General features: G+C 38.3%; 1 protein-coding gene and 1 pseudogene across 1 annotated transcript in view; both read right to left on the bottom strand.

The window, feature by feature from the left end:
- Window positions 1-24,147, bottom strand: part of TESK2 (testis associated actin remodelling kinase 2) — a 126,921-nt gene that overhangs the window by 81,225 nt on the left and 21,549 nt on the right. Inside the window, exon 2 of the mRNA XM_008699292.2 lies at window positions 13,205-13,516. Within this exon, the coding sequence (XP_008697514.1) occupies window positions 13,205-13,426 (222 nt within the window). The 5' untranslated portion in view covers window positions 13,427-13,516. The remainder of the gene's footprint in view (window positions 1-13,204; window positions 13,517-24,147) is intronic.
- LOC103670858 lies at window positions 306-1,753 on the bottom strand (annotated as a pseudogene).

Below are 24,147 nucleotides of genomic sequence, written 5' to 3'. Positions count from 1 at the left end.
GATTCTCTCCCTCTTCCTCTGCCCCTCCCCAATTCACTCTCTCTCTCTAAAATAAATAAATAAAATCTTAAAAAGTAATAATAATAATAATAATGATAATAATAACCTTTAAAAATTTTTCTTGTATACTGGGTCAAAAGTAGGTATAATATTCTTTTCATCAATTACACAGATAGGAATTCAAATCTGATTTACCCATTGGCAAGACACTAAATATTTTTGGACCTCGGTTTCTTTCTCTCTCTCTCTCTCTCACTTTACTTTTCAAGTTCCAAAAAGCTCTATTACCCCTCTACGGGAGGGGTTCAATCTTTCTTGGCTTCCACTTTCCTCATGGCTCCCAGGAGGTTGCTCAGCTCCCCTCTCCTCCTCTTGGCACAGATGTGTGTCCCCACCCTTTTCTTGATAAACTTGAGGGCACGCATGTCCTTGGAGACCTTGAGAAGCTCCATGCCACGACGCTCCTATGGGGTGAAGCCACACACCTCTCAGGTCATGTCCCGCATGAACTTGGTGTGCTTGGGGAGGTGCTGGCAGTGGCAGCTGTGCATCGGCTTACTCATGTTCTTAGTCACCTGTGGCTCTTGCTGAGGCCCAAGTTCATAGGGTAGTGGTGAGCCACGGCTGCTGCTTCCTAATGGCTCCCACGACAGAAACAGTTTCCTCATTTATAGAATGGAAGTGTAACTACTTATAAAATTGTTGTGATAATTTAAAAAGATAATGTGGGGCACCTGGGTGGCTCAGTCAGTTAAGCGGCTGCCTTCGGCTCAGGTCATGATCCCAGGGTTCTGGGATCAAGCCCCACATCAGGCTCCTATGCTGGGAGCCTGCTCCTCCCTCTCCCTCTGCCTGTCGCTCTGCCTACTTGTGCTCTCTATCTCTCTGTCAAATACATAAATAAAATCTTTAAAAATAAATAAAAATAAAAAGATAATGTATACAAGTTCTTAACACAGTACTTAGCACAAAGAACTGAAAATCTTAACTGCATATGTAACAGAAATAATAACTAGCCCTTATATAGGATATATTTTGCGCTAGACATTATTCTAGTATTTTATATACACTAGCTCATTACATCCTCTCAACGACCCCATAAGGTAGGGACTATCACTATCTCCATTTTGCAGATAAGGAAACTGAGGCACAGAAATCAAGTAACTTGCCCAAGGTCAGAAAGCTTATAAGTGGTAGAGCCAAAATTCAAATAGAGGCAGTCTAGCTCCAGAGTCTCTCTCTCTTACGTTGCCTCTCAATGCATTCTCTTTTTTTTTAATCCTTTTTTATACTGAAATATAATTGACATACAATGTTATGTAAGTTTCAGGTGAACAACATATTGATTAGCAAATTCTATACGTTCTTATAACATATATGAGGTTTTTTTCTCATGCAACAAATATTTAGTGAGTATCCTCTACACGGCAGAGTCTGTGCTAAGTACTAAAGACTCAGAGATGAGAAACACAGGGAGGTTTGATCTAACAGAGAAAGGCAAACAGGTAAAAATAAAAATGTCATAAGATGTATCATTGCTCTGATACAGAAGACACAAAGGAGGGAACAGATAATCACACTATGAAAAATACGATAATAAGGCATCTGAAATGAAAATGAAAATGAAATCATTGAAAATGAAATCACCGAAAATGAAATCACATAGGGACATCTGGGCGGCTCGGTTGGCTAAGCATCAGACTCTTGATTTCAGCTCAGGTCATGGTCTCTGGGTTACGAGATCGAGTCCCATGTCTGCTTGGTACTCAGCGTAGTCTGCTAGAGATTCTCTCTACCTCCCCCTTCGCCCCTCCCCACCTAAAATAAATAAATAAAAATCTTTCTAAAAATTCTCTCTCTCTTTGCCTGCCCCCCCACAGGCATGCACGCTCTCTCTCAAAAAAAAAAAAAAAAATTGTAACTCATGTCACTAGGAGACTCACTTGCTAGCCAAAGAATCAAGCTGCCACATGAAGCATATCAAGCTGAAGCCCTCAATCCAACAGACCGCAAGGATCTGAATGATGCCATCAATCACATAGCAGATCCCTCCCCACCTGAGCCTCAGATAAAATGCCAGCCCCAGCTGAAACCTTTATATTTTTTTAAGTTGCCTTTTATTTATTAAGTAATCTCTATATCCAACATGGGGCTTGAACTCAGAACCCTTAGATCAAGAGTTGCACACTCTTCCTTTTTTTTTTTTTTTTAAGATTTATTTATTTATTTATTTGACACAGAGAGAGACAGCCAGCGAGAGAGGGAACACAGGGAAGGGGAGTGGGAGAGGAAGAAGCAGGATCCCAGCAGAGGAGCCCGATGTGGGGCTCGATTCCAGGACTCCGGGATCACGCCCTGAGCCGAAGGAAAACGCTTAACGACTGAGCCACCCAGGCGCCCCAAGAGTTGCACACTCTTCTAACCGAGCCAGCCAAGCACCCCACCCGAGCTGACACCTTTACTCCAGCTTTGTAAGACCACGAAGCAGCAGACCCAGCTAAGTCATGCCTAGACTCCTGAACCACAGAAACAAATATAGTAAATATGTGTTCTTTTAAACTACTGAATTCATGGTAATATTGCTACTCAGTAATAGGTAACTAATATGCTATGCTCCCCCTTGTGTTGCAATTACCCTTGTAACTACTTAATATAAATATTTACCAGTAGATTATAAATTCCACAAAGGCAAGAATAGCCTTAATCATTACTGTATCAGCACTTAGCACAGTGCCTAGCATATAAAAGAACTACAGTATAGTTAAGTGGATGGATGGATGCCTACTCTATGCTGGGCACAGTGCTATGTCCTAGAGAAACAAAAATAAGTAAGACATGGTCCCTGTCCTCATGGAGCTTAAAATGTACATGGGATGACAAACACTTTAAACAGATAATTTCAACAGAATATGATTAATGTAACAGAGGTTTTTATGAAGACAATGGGTATGTAACTCAGACTGCAAGGGCCCATGGGTATGGGTATGGTAGATCTTATATAGTCAGGATTTATGTCGAGCAGGTGACATGATCTTTTATACAGAAAATTCTAAAATTCTAAAAAATAGGGGCGCCTGGGTGGCTCAGTCAGTTAAGAGGCTGCCTTCAGCTCAGGTCATGATCCCAGAGTCCTGGGATGGAGCCCCGCATTGGGCTCCTTGCTCAGTGGGGAGCCTGCTTCTCCCTCTGCCTGCCGCTCCCCCGGTTTGTGCTCTCTCTCTCCCCCCCCCAACACATAAATAAATCTTTAAAAAAAATAATAAAACAGTTCGGCAAGGTTACAGGATACAAGACAAATGTGGTATTATCCATATATTGGAATATTACTGGGCCATAAGAAGGAATGAAGTGCTAATACACACTATAACATGGATCAGTGTTGAAAAGATTGTGCTAAATTAAAGAAATCAGTCATACAGGCTACATATTGTATGATTCTATTTATATGAAATGTCTAGAATAGGCAAGTCCAGAGAGACAGAAAGTACAATAGTGGTTGCCAGGAGCTGGGGGACGGGAGAAATGGAGAGTGACTAATAATGAGTACACGTTTTCTTTTTAGGATGATAAAAAAAATTTCAAGTTAGACAGTGGTGATGGCTGCACAACCTTGTAAATATACTAAAAAACACCGAATTGTATATATTTTTTTAAGATTTTATTTATTTATTTGACACAGAGACAGCTAGAGAGGGAACACAAGCAGGGGGAGTGGGAGAGGGAGAAGCAGGCTCCCCGCCGAGCAAGGAGCCTGACATGCGGCTTGATCCTAGGACCCTGGGATCATGACCCGAGCCAAAGGCAGACACCCAATGATTGAGCCACCCAGGCGCCCCTGAACTGTATATTTTTAAAAGGAGAATTTTATAGTATGTGAATTATTTCTCAGCAAAGCTATTATTAAAAAGAAAAAAAGTTACATTGATACTTTGTCTTGGAATGGGATTCCAGGTTTTACAACAATGTTTTCACATACATGCTAAAATACAGAGTTATATCATGGGGAAATAAAAGGTAAGTTATCTCAAAACACTGAAACAATCATCTTCCTAGAAAGTCTCCTTCTGGGATGCCTGGGTGGCTCAGTCTGTTAAGAGGCTGCCTTCAGCTCAGGTCATGATCCTGGGGTCCTAGGATCGAGTCCCATGTCAGGCTTCCTGCTCACAGGGGAGTCTGCTTCTCTCTGTGCCTCCCCTGCCCCTTCTCTCTCTCTCTCTCTCTCTCAAATAAATAAATAAAATCTTTTTTTTTTTTTTTTAAAGAAAGTCTCCTTCCAATCATACCCCCAAACAAAACCAGGACGGTATAAAAAGAAAGTAAGAACCTTCTACTGTATCTCAACAGAAGCACTTCTTAAATGGAAACATTAAACAGGTTGTCAATCACTGCTACAATGGAGTTGGACAGATTTTCCACCTACCAGAGGATGAGAGACTGGGACCACTGTGCCATTTGGTTTTACATTTTTCTCTCTTACTTTACAAACGTACACACTAACACTACTGTCGTCTCCACTCACATATGCTTCAGTACTTCCCTAAATAGATTTCGGTAACATCCAAAATATTCTAAGTCATTTTCCTAGAAACAGTGAAATTACCCTATTCTCGATTTCATGGGTTTTTTTTTTTTAAAGTAAAACTTAATAATCAAAGGTAAATATCTGAAGCTCACAAATGATTATAAATGCTTCTAAAAGTATATTTTCACTGAATTCAGTAATAGAGGTTATAAAATGTTTTACTCCTCTCCAACGCTTTTAGGCCAGGAATTTATAACCTCAGCACTCCTGACATTTAAGGCCAGATAATTCTTTGTTGCAGAGTACTGTCCTGTGCATTACAGAATATTTTGTGACATCCCTGGCCCCTACCCACTAGATACCAGTAGCACCCCCTGCCTAGTTGTGACAACCAAAAACAACTCCAGACACTGTCAAATATCACTTTAGGGGCAAAACTGCTCCCAGTTGAGAACCACTGCCCTAGTACATCTGCCTTAATTATTTCCTAACAGCAAATTAGCTTAATTCATCATTAGCCTTAAAAACAAACATTTTTGTGAAATACAGAAGCTGATACACCTAAAAGAAGGTTTCTTTGTTTTTTGAGTTTGAATAAATCCATTTCTGGAATTATTATGAAGTATTTTATATAATATATAGATATAATATATATATAATATATATAATTATTTATATATATTCTTAAACATATAGTACAAGAAAGAAAAAAAAACTAAGCTTCACTTCTCATGAATTTAAATTTTCTTCTACACATAACTTTTCCAGAATACAAAAAGTACCAGCTTCTCTCTCTCTTTTCTCTCCTCATAATCAATAATTATAATTATATAGATATTGAAAGGGAACTTTGTGTTCAAAACCTCCTAATTCTATCATGGTAGAACAATGACACATTATTTATAACCTAAAATACATGCTACCCAATAACAATTAACCTTTTTTTGAGGTCCTAAGAGATTTACAATTCATAAAGAGAGCCCAAGTTTAACCAATGAAATTATCAGGTTGATTAATTTAAGAAATGTGCCATACCTCTGACAGTCACAATCTAAAAGAGCCCAAGTTCCTTCCAAATCAACTGCTCAAACAGATTTTTTTTTTTTTAAGATTGTATTTGTTTGACAGAGAGAGACACAGCGAGAGAGGGAACACAAGCAGAGGGAGTGGGAGAGGGAGAAGCAGGCCTCCCGCTGAGCAGGGAGCCTGATGTGGGGCTCGATCCCAGGACCCCAGGATCATGACCTGAGCCGAAGGCAGATGCTTAACAACTGAGCCACCCAGGCGCCCCTCAAACAGATATTTTTATAGCTATACAACTAAATAAGATTGCTTAAGATAATTTTTTAAAATAATTTTTAGTAAAGAAAACAAACTATTCTAATTGTAATTTATGGGGCTACTGACCCACACAGTATACAAGAAAGATCATGAGGACTTCGCTAGTCATGGTTTTTCATCCTTCATAAAATATAACCCAATAATCTTTGTTACTTATCTAAAGCCAGGCTTCAGAACTAAATGAATAATAGTATCAGTCAAACAGATAACTAAGATCTATTTTTAAGGATGAATGACCAAAAGGTCCTAAATTCTAAAACTGAATTATTTTAAAGGAATACAAGCAATCCACATAAATCCACATTCCTCAATGTGAAGTCATCCATCCATCAGTCTTTCTTTTGCTATCTAAGGCAACTGAAAGTCCTTAAGTTACCTGTATAATGTGTATCTCCCACACCAGAAGTCAAATATTTCCTTTTATTGCTAGTGATACACTTTTTATTTAACCTGACCTTTAAAACTCTGTCTGTACTTTGTAATCAAAGATAAAAAACTAACCATAATCCTAGCTGCACTATAGTTATCAGACCAGTGGTTCGCAAACTTTCTCTATAAAGGGTCAGACAGTAAATATCCTAGGCTTTAAGGGCCATATGATCTCTGTTATAACTATTCAACTCCGTCATTGTAGCACAAACAGACATTGACAAATGGGTGTGGACGTATTACAACAAAACTTTATTTTAAAAGAAGTGGCATGGGGCACCTGGGTGGCTCAGTCGTTAAGCGTCTGCCTTCAGCTCAGGTCATAATCCCAGGGTCCTGGGATCGAACCCTGCATCCCCCACATGGCATCGGGCTCCCTGCTCATCGGGAAGCCTGCTTCTCCCTCTCACACTCCCCTTGCTTGTGTTCCCTCTCTCGCTGTCTCTCTCTGTCAAATAAATAAACAAAATCTTTAAAAAAAAAAAAAAAGTGGCAGGCTATAGTTTATCAGACCCTGTATCAGACTATTATATGTGAGAATAAAAAAATAGACCTGTTTCTCTCTTTCCCAATGATAATGTTCTTACCACAAAATTAACTAATTACTTTCTAAAATACCACAAAATAAAATTAACTAGCTTTCTCCTATTTCATAGTAGGCATTCATAATGAGATGATAGATCTTATTGCCTTAAATGAGGAATAAAAGCCAACTATAAAGATCAAGTTCAGGTTTGAGATTTGTACTATACACACTATACAGAAAGCTTGAGCCAAGAAATTAAAATAAAACCTTTAGGTTCAAATCTAGAACCGACAGGACTCCAGGAGAGGCAAATGTGAGACCACTGTATTAAGCACATTCACAACCTAGAACACAAGAACTCCAAGGGAAATCATCTCCCACCAAAAACAGACTTTCAATAGAAAATTATAAATCACAGGAAAAATAAAAATCCATGAAAAAGAACCAGCAGACCAAATAGTGTAGAGTCCACACTCTAAGAACTGCAACTAATCGAAAGGGACTTACAAACAAACAAAAAACATTTAAATGGTCAAAATTTACTCATCCTTATGAAAGTGTATTAGAAAATCTATAAGATATAATAATTTTCTAGTAAAATATAATTTACCAAAATTGAACCAGAAGAAACAAAATTCTAAATAGACCAATTACCCTACAAAAAGGAAAAGTATCAAAGTACCTGACCAAGCACTTCACAGGGGAATTCTATCAAATATTTAAGCAATAATTCCAATACCATTTCAACTATGCAAAAGCACAGGGGAAAAAAATTTTCCAAATAATTTTTTTGAGGCAAGAATAATATTGCTATCAAAACCTAACAACAAAAGCATGAAAGAGAAAACCACAGACCATTCTCACAAATATCAAGGCAAGGGGCGCCTGGGTAGCGCAGTCGTTAAGCGTCTGCCTTCGGCTCAGGGCGTGATCCCGGCATTCCAGGATCGAGTCCCACATCGGGCTCCTCCGCTGGGAGCCTGCTGCTTCCTCTCCCACACCCCTGCTGTGTTCCCTCTCTCGCTGGCTGTCTCTCTGTCACATAAATAAATAAAATCTTTAAAAAAAAAAAAAAACAAATATCAAGGCAAAAACACCCCAGCAAAAGGAAGCTGGCAGCACATGAAAGAATAATATATCAGGAATGCAAGGATAGTTCACTATTAAAACACCTACAATATAACTCACTTTACTAAGAGATCAAAAGAGAAAAATACTTTTATCACCATATGTATTAGCGTTCTCCAGAGAAACAGAACCAATAGGATATATACAGATATATACAATATTTATTATAAGGAATTGGCTCACATGATAATAGAGCCTGAGAAGTATCAAGATCTGCAGTCAGCAAGCTGGAGACCCAGGAGAGACAATGGTGTAGTTCCAGTCCAAGACCAAAGGCCTGAGATCCAGGAAAGCTAATGGTAAATTCCAGTCCAAAAGCTGGCAGCCTCAAGGCCCAAGAATATTTTGGTTCCAATTCAAAAGCAGAAAAAGAAAAATGTTGCAACTCAAGCAGTCAGGCAAGGAGGGGTTCCCTCTTAATCACAGGAGGGTCAACTTTTTTATTCTATTCAGACCCTCAAATGTATGGATGAGGGCCATCCACATTAAGGAGGGCAATCTGCTTTACTCAAGTCTAGTGATTCAAATGTTAATCTCACCCAAAAACATTCTCACAAACACACCTAGGATAATGTTTGACCAAATATCTGGGCACTTGGTGGCTCAGCAAGTTGACACATAAAATTAACCATCATATCATAGATTCTGAAAAGACATTTGGTAAAATTCAACATCCATTCTTCATAGAAAAAACTCTTAAGAAAATAGAAAATTTGGGGGTATCTGGGTGGCTCAGTTGGTTAAGCCTCTGCCTTCGGCTTGGGTCATGATCCTAGAGTCCTAGGATCAAGGCCCGTGCCAGGCTCCCTGCTCAGCAGGGAGTCTGCTTCTCCCTCTCTGCCCCCCAACCCCCTGCTTGTGTTCTCTCTCTCTCTCTCTCACTCACTCTCTCTCAAATAAATAAATAAATCTTTAAAAAATAAGTAAATAAATAAAACTCTTAGAAGAAAACAGTGGGGAAAATCTTCATGATACTGAATTTGGCAATGCTTCTTGGATATCACACAAAAGCACAAGCAACACAAAAAAAAATAGATAAACTGGACTTAATCAGAATTTAAAACTTATATACATCAGGGCGCCTGGGTGGCTCAGTCCGTTAAGTGTCTGTCTTTGGCTCAGGTCATGATCCCAGGGTCCTGGGATCGAGTCCCACACCAGGCTCCCTGCTCAGAGGGGAGTCTGCTTCTTCCTCTGCCTCTCCCCACCACTCATGCTCACTCTCTCTCTCTTTCTCCCTCTCTCTCGCAAAAATAAATAAAATCTTCTTTAAAAATAAAATAAAATAAAACTTGTATACATCAAAGAACACTATCAGGAGAGTTAAAAGACAACCAACCTATAGAATAGGAGAAAATATTTCCAAATTATATACACACATACAAATAGAACCCAATTCAAAAATGGGTAAAGGAGGGGCACCTGGGTGGCTCAGTTGGTTAAGAGTCTGCCTTCGGCTCAGGTCATGATCCCAGGGTCCTGGGATCAAACCCCACTTCGGGTTCCCTGCTCAGTGGGGGGCCTGCTTTTCCCTCTCCCTCTGCAGCTCCCCCCACTCATGCTCTCTCTCTCTCTCAAATAAATAAATAAAATCTTCTTTAAAAATGGGCAAAGGAATGGCCAACAGACACACGAAAAGATGCTTAACATCATTTATCATCAGGGAAATGCAAATCCAAATCACAGTGAGATATCACCTCACACATATCAGAATGGCTAAAATCAAAACACAAGAAACAGCAAGTGTTGGGGAGGATGTGAAGAAAAAGGAACCCTCATGCACTGCTGGTAGGAATGCAAACTGGTACAGCCACTATGGAAAACAGTATGGAGATTCCTCAAAAAATTAAAAATAGAATGGCCATATGATCCAGTAATTCTGCTACTGGATATTTACCCAAAGAATATAAAAACACTAATTCAAAAAGATATATGCACTCCTATGTTTATTGAAGCATTATTTATAATAGCCAAAATATGGAAGCAACCTGTGTCCATTATTAGATGAATGCATAAAGAAGTTATGATATACATCTACAATAGAATATTATTCAGCCATTAAAAAGAAAGAAATTTTGCCATGTGCAACAACATGGATGGATCTAGAGGGTATAATGCATTAAATGAAAATAAGTTAAAGATAAATACCATACGATTTCACTCATATGTGGAATTTAAGAAACAAAACAAACGAACAAAGAAAAAAAAAAAGAGACAAGCCAGAAAACAGACTCATAACTATAGAGAACAAACTGATAGTTACCAGAGGGCAGGTCGGCTGGGGGATGGATGAAATAGGTGAAGGGGATGAAGAGTACACTTATCATAATGAGCACTGAGTAATGTACAGAATTGTTGAATCACTATGGTACACCTGAAACTAATATAACACTGTATATTAACTATAGGGGAATTAAATTTTTTTTAAAAAATGGGCAAAGGATTTGAATAGACATTTCTCCAAAGAAGATACATAAAAGGCCAATAAGCACAAGAAAAGATGCTGAACAGCGTTTTTCACTAGAGAAATGCAAATCAAAGCCACAGTGAGATATCACTTCACACCCAACCCACTAGGTTTGCTACATTAAAAAAAACGAAAAATAACAAGTGTTGGTGAGAATCCGGAGAAAATAGAACCCTTATGCATTGCTGGTGGGGATGTAAAATGGTACAGCTACTGTGGAAAATAGTATGGTGGTTCCTTTGAAAGTTAAACATAGACTAAGTAAAATAAGGCAGTTACAAAAGGACAAATACTGCATGACTTTGTTTACATAAGGTATCTAGAGTAGTCAAACTCACAGAAATAGAAAGTAGAATGGTTGCTGCCAGGAGCTGGGGGACAAAGGAAGTGGAGAGTTGTTTAAAACATATGGAGTTTCAGTTTTGCAAGATGAAAAATTTCTGGAGATTGGTTGCACAACAATGTAAATACACTTAAGACTACTCAACTGTATACTTAAAAATGGTTGATAGTAAATTTTATGTGTATTTGACCCCAATTTTAAAAAAGTTAAACACGGAACTGCTATATGACCCAGGAATTCCACTAACAGTTAAATGCCCAAAATAACAGAGCAGGGACTCAGATACTTGTACACTAATGTTCACAGCAGCATTATTCACTATAACCAAAAGGTAGAAATAACCCAAATGTCCATCATAAAAAAGGAATGAAATTCTGATATATGCTACAATGTGGATGAAACTTGAAGACATTACACTAAGTGAAATAAGCCAGACAAAGGACAAATATTGTATGATTCCATCAATATGAGGTACCTACAAAAGGCAAATTCATAGAGAAAGAAAACAGAACAGTTAACAGGGACTGGGGGTAGGGGGAAATGGGGAGTTATTATTTAATGAGGTACAAAGTTTCTGTTTGGGGTGATGAAAAAATTCTGGAAAGAGATAATGGTGATGGTTGCACACAACATCAAAAATGTACTTAATGCCACTGAACTGTATACTTAATATGGTTAAAATGGTAAATTTATGTTATGTATATTTTACCACAATAAAAAAAATTAAAAAGAGAGAGAAAATAGAAGGAAAGGTATAAGAAATGGTGAGTGGAGGCAATGCTATGGAGGTGTTTTTGGTCCAAAAAGAGAACATGAGGGAGGGGTACCAGGGTGGCTCAGTTGGGTAAGCCTCCGACTCTTGCTTTTGGCTCAGGTCCTGACCTCAAGGTCATGAGATTGAGCCCCACATCGGGCTCCACACTGGGCATGCAACCTGCTTAAGATTCTCTCTCTCCCTCTCTCTCTGCCCCTCCCCACATGGTCTTTCTTTCCAAAAAAAAAAAGAGAGAGAGAGAGAGAGAGAACATGAGGGAGTATAGCTATAGGGGATCTTAGGGTCAAAATATGTTTTTCCCCCTTTAAAGATTTTTTTTTAAGGTGAGAGAAATAACAGAACGTTTAGATGTTAATGGGAATCATTTAATAGAAAGTGAAATATGATGAGGAAAGAGAGGAGAGATTTTCTCAGGTAATGTCTTTGAGTAGGCAACTAGAAAAAGACACAGAATACAAATGGAAATATGGCTTAGATTGGAACATGGTTAGTTCATCCATAGTCACAAGTATAAAGGCTGAGTAAGTGGGTGAAGATATGGGTTAGTAGCTATTTGTGGTGACTGGAGGCTACGGAAGTTCTCCAGCTTGCTTCAGTTTTCTCAGTGAATTAGGAGGCAAGCTCTTCAATGAGAAGAAATACTGAACATTGGATGAGAGAAGAAAAAGTATGAAATAATGTTCTGGGAGAATAAATGAACCAGGAAAATATAAATACTTGGGAGCACTAAGTGCTCAACTTTATTAAAAATAACCAAATAGAAACTATATGTGTGTATATATCTTCTTACATGTATATATAAATTTTTATGTATGTATATAAGATGTGTGGGTATAATATATGTATAAGCAGACAAAAGGGTCCAGAAGTACACATACCAAATTGTTAATTGTGTTTATTATTGGAGAGAGAGCGAGCTATATAGGGCAGGAGAGTAGAAGAGATTCCTATATTATTTGAGTTTTTGATCAGCGTGTATTATTTCTATAATTAAAATAAAATAGATGTTAACAGTTTATTTTTTTTAATTTTTGATTAAAATAAGAGCCTTTATAAATGTCTCTGGAGAGATGGAAGAGGAAAATTAGGGTATAAATAACCATTATAACAACTTCCAATGATAAGATTCTCCCACCCACCCCCTCCAGCTCCAAAACATCTGAGGCAGAGATGAGGCACCACCAAGTAAATACAAAAATATTCAGGTTCTAACACCAGGCACTGATGAAGAAGGGGCAGGTCAGGCCTCCCAGGCATAAATAGAAGGAGCAGATATGATGTAAATCACACAAGAGTCTCCATCTTCGGGGTGATTCCAATCTGTTGGCTGGCTCAGGCCATCTCTGGAGGCCTCCTGCGTTCTGCTGTTGTTCACTGCATCTGGGAGCCGTGCACCGATGACTCCAGGGTCCCCTCCAGCAAGCGAAACCCAGTATCCTGGCCAGGGCCACAGCATCACACATGGACCAGCATGAGCGCAGCACTGGCCAGTCCTGCAGCCACCGCAGCAGTCCCAAAGCCGGAGGCGAGGACAGTTTAAAACACTGATCAAGACCTATAGCACCCTCACCCCAATTAGGCAAAGCCTATGTCCTAATTATACACAATCATCAACTTGGCAGTAAAGGTGATTATCAACAAGACAAAATGAGAAAAGCAGAGGCATCACTCACCTTGAACACTTCAGAAAAGAAGCCAGACCCTATTTTTTCACAGGTGAAGTCATCTAAACGTGTCAGTCTAGAAAAGGCACTTATAAGAGCTCGATATGAAGATGGCCAAACTCTTCCCACTTGGGTCATGTTCCCATCTCCTCCACTCCCTCCTTCAAAATCTTCAAGACGCTCCACACGTGGAGGAAAGCCTGCAATTGAATTCCGTTTGCTCCGATCCATAGTCTCAATAATCACTTCTTTTCTTCTTTTAAAAAGGAACTCCACACATAATAAAATTTTGTTGAGTTTTACTTCTCCTCCAGTTTGACACTAAACAAGAGATCAGAAAGATATTTCACTAAAACCATGAATGATTAAATACATGCAAACCAATGAATTATCAATGTAAAAATATTTCCTCTTTCACATTCTAGCTCTTGATTTTCAGATCAAAAAAAACACTTTATACCTTTACCTTCAAAAAATACTTATATATTTAAAGCCCAAGGCATAGTCAGTCTTTAAAATGAGTAGACTAGGGATGCCTGGGTGGCTCAATGGGTTAAGCTCCTTGCTCACCAGGGAGTCTGCTTCTCCCTCTCTTGCCTGCCGCTTCCCCTGCTTATGCTTTTCTCTCTCTCTGACAAATAAATAAATCTTTTAAAAAATAAAATGAGTAGACTATAATAAAGATCATCAATTACAGTCTAAAAAACAAAGTAACAATGATAATATCTATCATTTTTTGAGCACCTACTATCTAGGAAACACAGTATAAGAGGTGTACATATGTCATCATTTCATTCTCAAATAATCCATGATATAAGAATTATTATGTTCATTTCATTGAGCGGTCAAGTAGTCATACTGTCACTAAATGGCAGAGATAAAATTAAAACGCAAGGCTTTCTGATTCAAAAGCCTGTGTTCGGGGGAACCTGAGTGACGAAAGCGGTTAAGCAACAGACTCTTGGTTTCAGCTCAGGTCGTGATCTCAGGGTCCTGAAAAGGAGCCCTGCATCCAGTTCTGCTTGAGACTTTCCCTCCCCCCCTGCCCTCCTCCCTATCCCCCAGTCCTACATGAACACACACGCACTCTCTCTCTCGCCTTCTCTCTCAAATAAATAAATCTTTAATAAAAAATAAAAGCCTGCAACTAATGAATTACTGAACACTACATCTGAAACTAATGATGTATTATATGCTGGCTAATTGAATTTAAATTTAAAAAAATATTCAAGGAGCGCCTGGGTGGCTCAGTCAGTTAAGCATCTGCCCTTGGCTCAGGTCACGATCCCAAGGTCCTGGGATCGAGTCCCTCATCGGGCTCCCTGTTCAGCAGGGAGTCTCCTTCTCCCTCTCCCTCTGCCCCTCCCCCTGCTTGTGCAGGCTCTCTCTCCTCTCAAATAAATAAAAGCTTAAAATTTTTTTCAAAAAAATAGGGGCACCTGGGTGGCCCAGTCGTTAAGCGTCTGCCTTTGGCTCAGGGCGTGATCCCAGCGTTCTGGGATCGAGCCCCACATCAGGCTTCTCTGCTAGGAGCCTGCTTCTTCCTCTCCCACTCCCCCTGCTTGTGTTCCCTCTCTCGCTGGCTGTCTCTCTCTGTCAAATAAATAAATAAAATCTTTTTAAAAAAAAATTTTTTTTCAAAAAAATAAAAGCCTATGTTCATACCAATGCCCTTCATAGCCCGCATTACATAATTTTCTCTTCATTTGAAAAATAAAGTCCAAGTATATAAAACAATGACAAAGATTTTGTATCATAAAATTATTTTATTTCCTTTAAAGATTTATTTATTTATTTGAGAGAGGGAGAGAGAGTGGGAGGGAGAGAGAGAGAGAATCTGAAACAGACTCTGCGTTGAACATAGAGCCAGATGCAAGGCTCGATCCCACAACTGCGAGATCATGACCTGAGCCAAAACAAAGAGTTGGGTGCTTGACTGAGCCACCCACACACCCCAAAACTATATAATTTTAAAAGAAAAAAAAACGGCACCTGGGTGGCTCCGAGGGTTAAGCAACCAGCTCTTGATTTCGGCTCAGGTCATGATCTCAGGGTTGTGAGATCAAACTCAGCAGGAGTCTGCTTAAGTTTCTCTCTCCCTCACCCTCTGCCCCTTCCCACCCTGCCCTGCTCACACGTTCTCTCTAAAATAAATAAATCTTAAAAAAAGAAGAAGAAGAAAACCATATCTGAAAGCAATTTAAAAATTCATTAAACAGTACAGTCTAGCAGAAGTGACTACTGAAGGTTCCACCCCATCTGGTGCATGATTAAGAATAAAAATGGAAACCCACTTTTTCTTGTAGCCATCTCTCCCTACTTCTACTTTTTTTCCATAGGAAATGACTGGAAGGGTCTTATGCAGAATACAACATTGTGACTTTTCAATTAGTAAAATGCTTTCATAAATGTGATGAATACCTAACCCAGACTACCTCTACCACCTCTAGCCATGGAGAATAGCAGCAGGGCTCCCAGGGCCATCCTTACAAGATGACCCTGCTTCCTTACCCATAGCCAGAAGTCAGCAGTACACTACCCAATATGGACCAATCACAGTTCCTTTCCTGGCAATCTGGAATTAAAATTAAGATATGCTAGCCTCAGTCCAACTGCCTTCTAAAATGGAAGCCATGCCATGGCTCCTGGCTGGCTCAGTCAGTACAGCATGTGACTCTTGATCTCGGGGTTGTAAATTCAATCCCCATATTGGGTATAGAGATTACTTAAAAATAAAATCTTTTTTAAAAAAAGGAAACCATGTACACTCAGGAGCTGTTGGCCATGGCCATTTTCTACTACACAGGCTGGAAGGCAGAAAAAGCCAAGAGATTGAGGCCAATCCACAAAGAAAAAAAGAAAAAGAAAAAAAGAAAACAAAAAAAGACAGAGAGAACTTCTTAATTTTCCCAATGTACTATAGTCCCCAATTCCTGAGGCCTCACTGCATCCTGACTTCAGGTTCCATAAGATATCCTTGTATCATTAAAATACAAGGCACCTAGGTGGCTCAGTTGGTTAAGAATCCAACTCTTGATTTCAGCTCAGGTCATGATCTCAGGGTTGGGAGATCCAGCCTGAATCAGCTCCATACTGGGTGTAGAGCCTGCTTAAGATGCTCTCTCCCCCTGCTCCCTCTGCCCCTCCCTTCCTGCTCCCATCCCTGCCCCTCCCCCTCTCCCTCAGCCCCATGCTCCCTCTAAATAAATTAAATAAATAAATAAATAAAATAAAAATAAATTATCTTTGTTTAAGCTAGTTTTGCCAAAGTCTTCATAGAAGGAAGACTAATCCAAGTTCTAAAGGAATAAAACATTTAAGAACCTCTATTGAACCTCAGCAAAAAGTGACAGCAGATCAGCAGATCAAAAATTTAGGAATATAAGAGGGGCGCCTGGGTGGCACAGCGGTTAAGCGGCTGCCTTCAGCTCAGGGCGTGATCCCAGCGTTCTGGGATCGAGCCCCACATCAGGCTCCTCTGCTATGAGCCTGCTTCTTCCTCTCCCACTCCCCCTGCTTGTGTTCCCTCTCTTGCTGGCTGTCTCTATCTCTGTCGAATAAATAAATAAAATCTTTAAAAAAAATTTAGGAATATAAGAGCAAGATTTTTAAAATTTTACAGCCAGTAAAGACCATAAAGTTCAGTCACTCATTTTATATTTGAGGAAACACATGGCTCAGAACGTGGGAATGATTTGCCCATTGCTGTAAGCTATTTACTAGCAAAGCTAAACTTAGAACCAAGGGACCAAAGGTAGTGCATTTTTAAAGTGTGTCGCTGATCATCTGCTTCAAAATTACCCAAGGAGCTTGTTTAAAACCCAGATTATTGTGTCCCAACCTTGACTTACTAAATCAGAATCTCCTGGAGTGAAGCCTGAAAATTTTACCAAGCTCCCCAGTGATTCTTATATACACCAGGAGTTGAAGATCCTCTACTCAGAGAAGGGGTATATTAATAACTTAAAAAAAAAAGGAATTTTACAAGAATTTCCTCATTTAATCTTCAAAACATAACACCATGCTAGGTATGATTCCCATTTCAGAGAAAAAGAACTGTAGGGTAAGGAGGTTAAGTACCTTGCCTAAGGATACACAGCTAGAAGAACCAGATTGGAACCAAGGTCCATCCAGTTTCAAAGCCCAAGCTTTTTCCATTTCATATAACTTAGTTCAGTGTCTTTCCACTACAGAGTTGTAAGGAGTTAAGCTAGTCATCTATGTAGTAAAGAAGACTGGTACTTGAGTGCAGAGGAAGACAAGAGTGACTGTAATTTGGACAGAGATAGAGAAAAAGGGGAAAAAACTCAACTTTAGAAAAATAAATTACAAAATACTAAAGTTAAAACTATATAAAGCATAGTTGCCTCTGAAATTACTGATTGGCTTACCATCTACTGACTTTTTCATTTTGAATGAAATACATTGTTAACCTCCATGATGCCCTCAATTTTTCCTGGGGGGTGGGGGAGCAGGGTGGCAGAATCTTTTCTCTATACTAAGGCTTGAAAGACGGAATTGCTCATTGCAGCACAACAGGTCTGAGAGGAGGTAAGGAATACCTAATAGCAACTGAACTGGTTTTGTTGGAGTTCTTACACATTTCACAACAGCGCAAGAGGCTGAAATTTTTGATATTTTTATATTGAAAAACAAAAAAACTTGTATCTTAGCTCACGGCACTTTTAAGAGGAGGGAAAGTATTTATTTTAAAGGTACGGACACCTGGGTGGCTCAGTTGGTTAAGCATCTGCCTTCGGCTCAGGGGATGACCCCAGGGTCCTGGGATGGAGTCTCCCATCAGGCTCCTTGCTCAGTGGGGAGCCTGCTTCTCCCTCTGCCTGCCATTCCTCCTGCTTGTGCTCTCTTTCTGTCTGACAAATAAATAAAATGTTTAAAAACAATAATAAATAAATAAAAGGTATATGCTTATAGAAACTCTTGCACAGGGCACCTAGGTGGCTCAGTCGGTTAAGCGTCTGCCTTTGGCTCAGGTCATGATCCCTGGGATCTGGGATCAAGTTCTGCATTGGGCTCCTAGCTCAGCGGGGAGTCTACTTCTCCCTCTCCCCCACTGCTCATGTTCTCTCTCTCACGCTCTCTTTCTCTCAAAAAAATAAATAAAATCTTTGGGGAAAAAAAAAAAAGAAACTCTTGCACATAAGCACAGGAGACCTGAACAAGGATATTCATTTCATTTCAGCATCATTTGTAATAAAGCGGAGGAGGGGGGTATACAACCCAAAGTTAGTCTGCAGGAACAATAAGAAACTATAGAATATTTTTCAATGAAATATACAGCACTTAACAATGAATGAACTCTATCTAGCAATGTAGATGTATTTCAAAAGCAATACAAAGTGGGGGGAAAGAAGCAAGTTGTAGTTAGTGGTATCATTAAAATTTAATTAAAAAAATTTTAAGGGGCACCTGGGTGGCTCAGTCGTTAAGCGTCTGCCTTCGGCTCAGGGCGTGATCCCGGCATTCTGGGATCGAGTCCCACATCGGGCTCCTCCGCTGGGAGCCTGCTTCTTCCTCTCCCACTCCCCTGCTGTGTTCCCTCTCTTGCTGGCTGTCTCTCTGTCACATAAATAAATAAAATCTTTAAAAAAAATTTTTTTAAGATTTTATTTATTTATTTATTTGAGAGAGAAGGAGAGCACAAGTGGAGGGAGGGGCAGAGGGAGAGGGAGAAGCAGGCTCCCAACTGAGCAGGGAGCCTGATGCCAGGCTCCATCCCAGGACTCCAGGATCATGACCTGAGCCGAAGGCAGCTGCTTAACCAACTGAGCCACCTAGGTGCCCCCCAAAAATTTTTTTTTCAAGTTACCAAAAAAAAAAAAGGGAAGTGCAAAGAAAGCTGGGGGGGAGGGGTAGCAAAACTTATATGGACAAAACAAAAAAACAAAGATGATAAAAAGAAACAACGGAGGACACTACATAATGATAAAGGGAACAATTCATCAAGAGGATGTAACAATTGTAAATATTTATGCACGCAGCATGGGAGCACCTAAATATATAAAGCAACTACTAATAGACATAGAAGAAGAAACTGACAGCAATGCAATAATAGTAGGGGACTTTAACACCCCACTTACATCAATAGATCTATCAGACAGAAAATCAACAAGGAAACAGTGGCTTTGAAGGACACCTTGGACCAGATGGTCCTAACAGATATATTCAGAATATTCCATCCAAAAACAGTGGAATACACATTCTTTTCAAGTACATATGGAACATTCTCCAGAACAGATCACATGTTAGGCCACAAAACAAGTCTCAAAAAATTGAAAAAGACTGAAATCGTATAATGCATCTTTTCCGACCACAACAGTATGAAACTGGAAATCAATCACAAGAAAAAATCTGGAAAGAACACAAATACGTGGAGGCTGACAACATGGTAGTAGAAAATAAATGGGTCAACCAAGAAATCAAAGAAGAATTTAAAAATACATGGAGACAAATGAAAAAGAAAACACAACTATCCAAAATCTCTGGGATGCAGCAAAAGCTGTTCTAAAAGAGAAAATTACAGCAATACAGGCCTACTTCAAGAAGCAAGAAGAATCTCAAATAAACAACCTAACCTTACATCTAAAGGAGCTAGAAAAAAAACAAACAAAGCCTAAAGCCCATAGGAGGAAGATAATAATAAAGCTTAGAGCAGAAATAAGTGAAATAGAAACTAATAGAACAGATCAATGAAATCAGCTGGTTCTTTGAAAAGATCAACAAAATTAATAAACCTTTAGCCAGACTCATCAAAAAAAGAAGAGGACTCAAATAATTCAGAAATAAAGGAGGAGAAATAAAAACCAATGCCAAGAAATACAAAGAATTATAAGAGAATATTATGAAAAATTATACACCAACAAATTGGACAACCTAGAAGAAATGCATAAACTCCTACAAACATATAACCTGCCAAAACTGAATAGGAAGGAAATAAGAAAACTTAAATGGACCAATTACTAGCAATGAAATTGAATCAGTAATCAAAAAACTCCCAACAAACAAGTCCAGACCCAGATGGCTTCATAGGTGAATTCTATCAAACATTTAAAGAATGTTCTATTCCTCTAAAACTATTCCAAAAAGCAGTAAAGGAAGGAAAGCTTCCAAATTTATTCTGAGGTCAGCATTACACAGATACTAAAACCAGATAAAGATACTACAAAGGAAGGAAGGAAGGAAGGAAGGAAGGAAGGAAGAAAGAAAGAAAGAAAGAAAGAAAGAAAGAGAGAAAATCAAATCACAGGCCAGTATCTCTGATGAACACAGATGCAAAAATCCTCAACAAAATATTAGAAAACCAAATCTAAAAATATATTTAAAAAATTATTCACCACAGCCAAGTGGAATTTATTCCAGGGATGTAAATAAGCATGGTTCAGTATTCACAAATTAATCAACATGATACATCACATTAACAAGAGAAACGATAAATACCATATGATTATTTCACTAGATGCAGAAAAAGCATTTGACAAACCACGACATCCATTCATGATAAAAACTATCAAGAAAGTAGGGTTAGAGGGATGCCTGGGTGGCTCAGTCGGTTAAGTGTCTGCCTTCAGCTTGGGTCATGATCCAAGGGTCCTAGGATCAAGTCCCACTTCAGGCTCCTTGCTCAGCAGGGAGCCTGTTTCTCCCTCTGCTTGTGCACTTGCTCTCTCTCTCTGACAAATAAATATATAAAAACTTAAAAAATAAAATAAAATAAAAATAAATGTAAAAAGAAAAGAAAACCTTAAAGACTCCAACAAAAAACTAATAGCACTGATAAATTAATTCAGTGAAGTCATAGGATACAAAATTAATATACAGAAATCTGCTGCATTTCTATACACTAAAAATGAAGTAGCAGAAAGAGAAATTAAGAAAACAATCCCATTTACAATTGTACCAAAAAGAATAAAATATCTAGGAATAAACTTAACCAAGGAGGTGAAAGACCTGTATTGTGAAAACTATAAAACATTGATAAAAGAAACTGAAGGCAACACAAACAAATAGAAAAATATACCATGTTCATAGATTGGAAGAATTAATATTGTTAAAATGTCCATACTACCCAAAGCACTCTAGATTTAATGCAATCCCCAACAAAATACCAATGATGTTTTCACAGAACTACAACAAATAATCCTAAAATTTGTTTGGAACCACAAAAGACCCTGTTGCCAAAGCAATCGTGAAAAAGAACAACAAAGCTAGAGGTATCACAATCCCAGATTTCAAGATATACAACAAATATGGAAACAGTACGAGAAGGACACAAAATACATACATAGATCAATAGAACAGAACAAAGAATCCACAAATAAAACCACACTTTTATGGTCAATTAATATATGACAAAGGAGGCAAGAATATACAATAGGAAAAAGACAGTCTCTTCAACAAATGGTGTTGGGAAAACAGGACAGTCACACGCAAAAAAATGAAACCAGACCACTTTCTTATACAGTACACAAAAACTCAAAATGGATTAAAGACCTAAATGTGGGACCTGAAATCATAAGATTCCTAGAAGAAAACATAGGCAGTAATTTGTTTGACAGGAGCCACAGAAACATTTTTCTAGATGGGTCTTCTGAGGCAAAGGAAACAAAAGCAAAATTGAACATATGAGACTACACAAAAATAAAAAGCTTTTGGACAGTGAAGGAAACTACCAACAAAACAAAAAGCAACCTACTAAATGGGAAAAGATATTTGTAAATGATATATCTGATAAACGTTAATATCTACAATATATAAAGAACTTACACAAATCAAATCCAAGAAAATAAATGATTCATTTAAAAATGGACAGAGGGAGGCACCTGGGTGGCTCAGTCGGTTAAGTAGCTGCCTTTGGCTCAGGTCATGATCCCAGGGTCCTGGGATCAAGCCCCACATCAGGCTCCCTGCTCTGTGGGGAGCCTGCTTCTCCCTCTCCCTCTGCCTGCCACTCCCCCTGCTTGTGTTCTCTCTCTCTCTGTCAAATAAATAAATAAAATCTTTTTAAAAATAAAAATAAAATAAAAATGGACAGAGGACCTGAATAAACATTCTTCCAAAGAAAACATACAGATGGCCAACAGACAACCTGAATAAACATTCTTCCAAAGAAAACATACAGATGGCCAACATACATCTTATGAAAAGATGCTCAACGTTATTCATCATCAGGAAAATGCAAATCAAAATCACAATGAGATATCACCTCACACCTATGAGAATGGCTAAAATCAAAACACAAGAAACAGCAAGTGCTGGGGAGGATGTGAAGAAAAAGGAAATTTGGGCACTGTTAGTGGGAATGCAAACTGATACAGCCACTGTGGAAAACACCGTGAAAGTTTCTCAAAAAATTAAAAATAGAATGACCATATGATCCAGTAATTCTGCTGCTGGGTATTTAACCAAAAAATATGAAGACACTAATTCAAAAAGATATACGCACTCCTACGTTTACTGAAGCATTATTTACAAGAGCTAAACTATGGAAGCAACCCAAGTGTCCATCATTAGATGAATGGATAAAGAAGAGTTGGCATACACACACACACACACACACACACACACACACACACACACACACACTGGAATATTACTCAGCCATAAAAAAGAATGAAACCTTGTCATTCGCAACAATATAGATAGATTAGAAGGTATAATGCTAAGTGAAATAAATTAGATAAAAACAAATATCATATGATTTCACTCATATGTGGAATTTAAGAAACAAAACAAAAGAACCAACAAAGAAAAAACAGAGACAAAAAAACAGACTCTTAAATACAGGAAATAAACTGATGGTTGTGGGGCAGGGGGGATGGATGAAATAAAGGGGATGAAGAGTACACTTATCTTGATGAGCATTGAGAAACGTATAGAATTGCTGAATCATTACATTGTACACCTGAAACTAATATAACACTGTATGTTAATTACACTTGAATAAAAATGAAGAAATAAAGTTACCCCCAAAAAAGAATGCAGGTCCAATCCTACAATATGATACCATTTTAATAAAAAATGTATTTTGGGGGCACTTGAGTGGCTCAGTTGGTTAAGTGTCCAACTCTTGATATTGGCTCAGGTCTTGATCTCAAGGTTGTGAGTTCAAGCCCCACATTGAGCTCCACACTGGGCATGGAGCCTACTTAAAAAAATGTATTTTTTAAAATAATATCTATTATAGACAGGCAAAATAGCATATTGATTAAAAGTATAGCCACTATAGCCAATCTGGATTCAAATCCTTGCTCCATAACTTATAGGTGCATGAACCTGATCAAGTTATTTTATTTTATTTTCCTGATCAAGTTATTTTAAAATCTCTCTAAATCTCTGGTTCCCCATCTGTAAAATGGAAATAAAAATAGTATTTACATTTTAACATTTTATATGTATTAACTTATTTAATCCTTACAACAAAGGGTTTTTGATTAAATGAATAGTGCCTGGCAAACAGTGAGCATTTGAATCACGTTTACTGTAATTTATTATAATCTATTATTTCTTATAATTATAAATGTTATTATAATTATTATTTAAAGATACATATTTATAGTAAATGTCCAAACACATGAATTAGAAAGACAGACACTAAATTCATAGCAGTACTTGCCTTTGCGGGAAAGAAGAGAAATGAGATATGTAAGGGAAACAAAGGAGACTTCAACTATAGCAATCAAGTTTTGTTTCCTTTTATTAAAAAATAAACCTATAGCAAACAACACAAAATTATGTATTTGCTAATTTTGTTATATTTTGTTAACTAATATTTGTTATTCTGTGTGGTGTTATATTGTACTCTCTCCTACATTTAATTTTTTTAATTAAAAACAAATTTAACAGTTTTTAAAAGTCTATTGCAGGGGCACCTGGGTGGCTCAGTCGGTTAAGCAGCTGCCTTCGGCTCAGGTCATGATCCCAGGATCCTGGGA

This window comes from Ursus maritimus, unplaced genomic scaffold, assembly GCF_017311325.1.
Source record: "Ursus maritimus isolate PB19 unplaced genomic scaffold, ASM1731132v1 scaffold_12, whole genome shotgun sequence".
NCBI lineage: Eukaryota > Metazoa > Chordata > Mammalia > Carnivora > Ursidae > Ursus > Ursus maritimus.
Note: the sequence above shows the minus strand (reverse complement) of the source record. Positions and strands in the feature narration are given on the sequence as shown.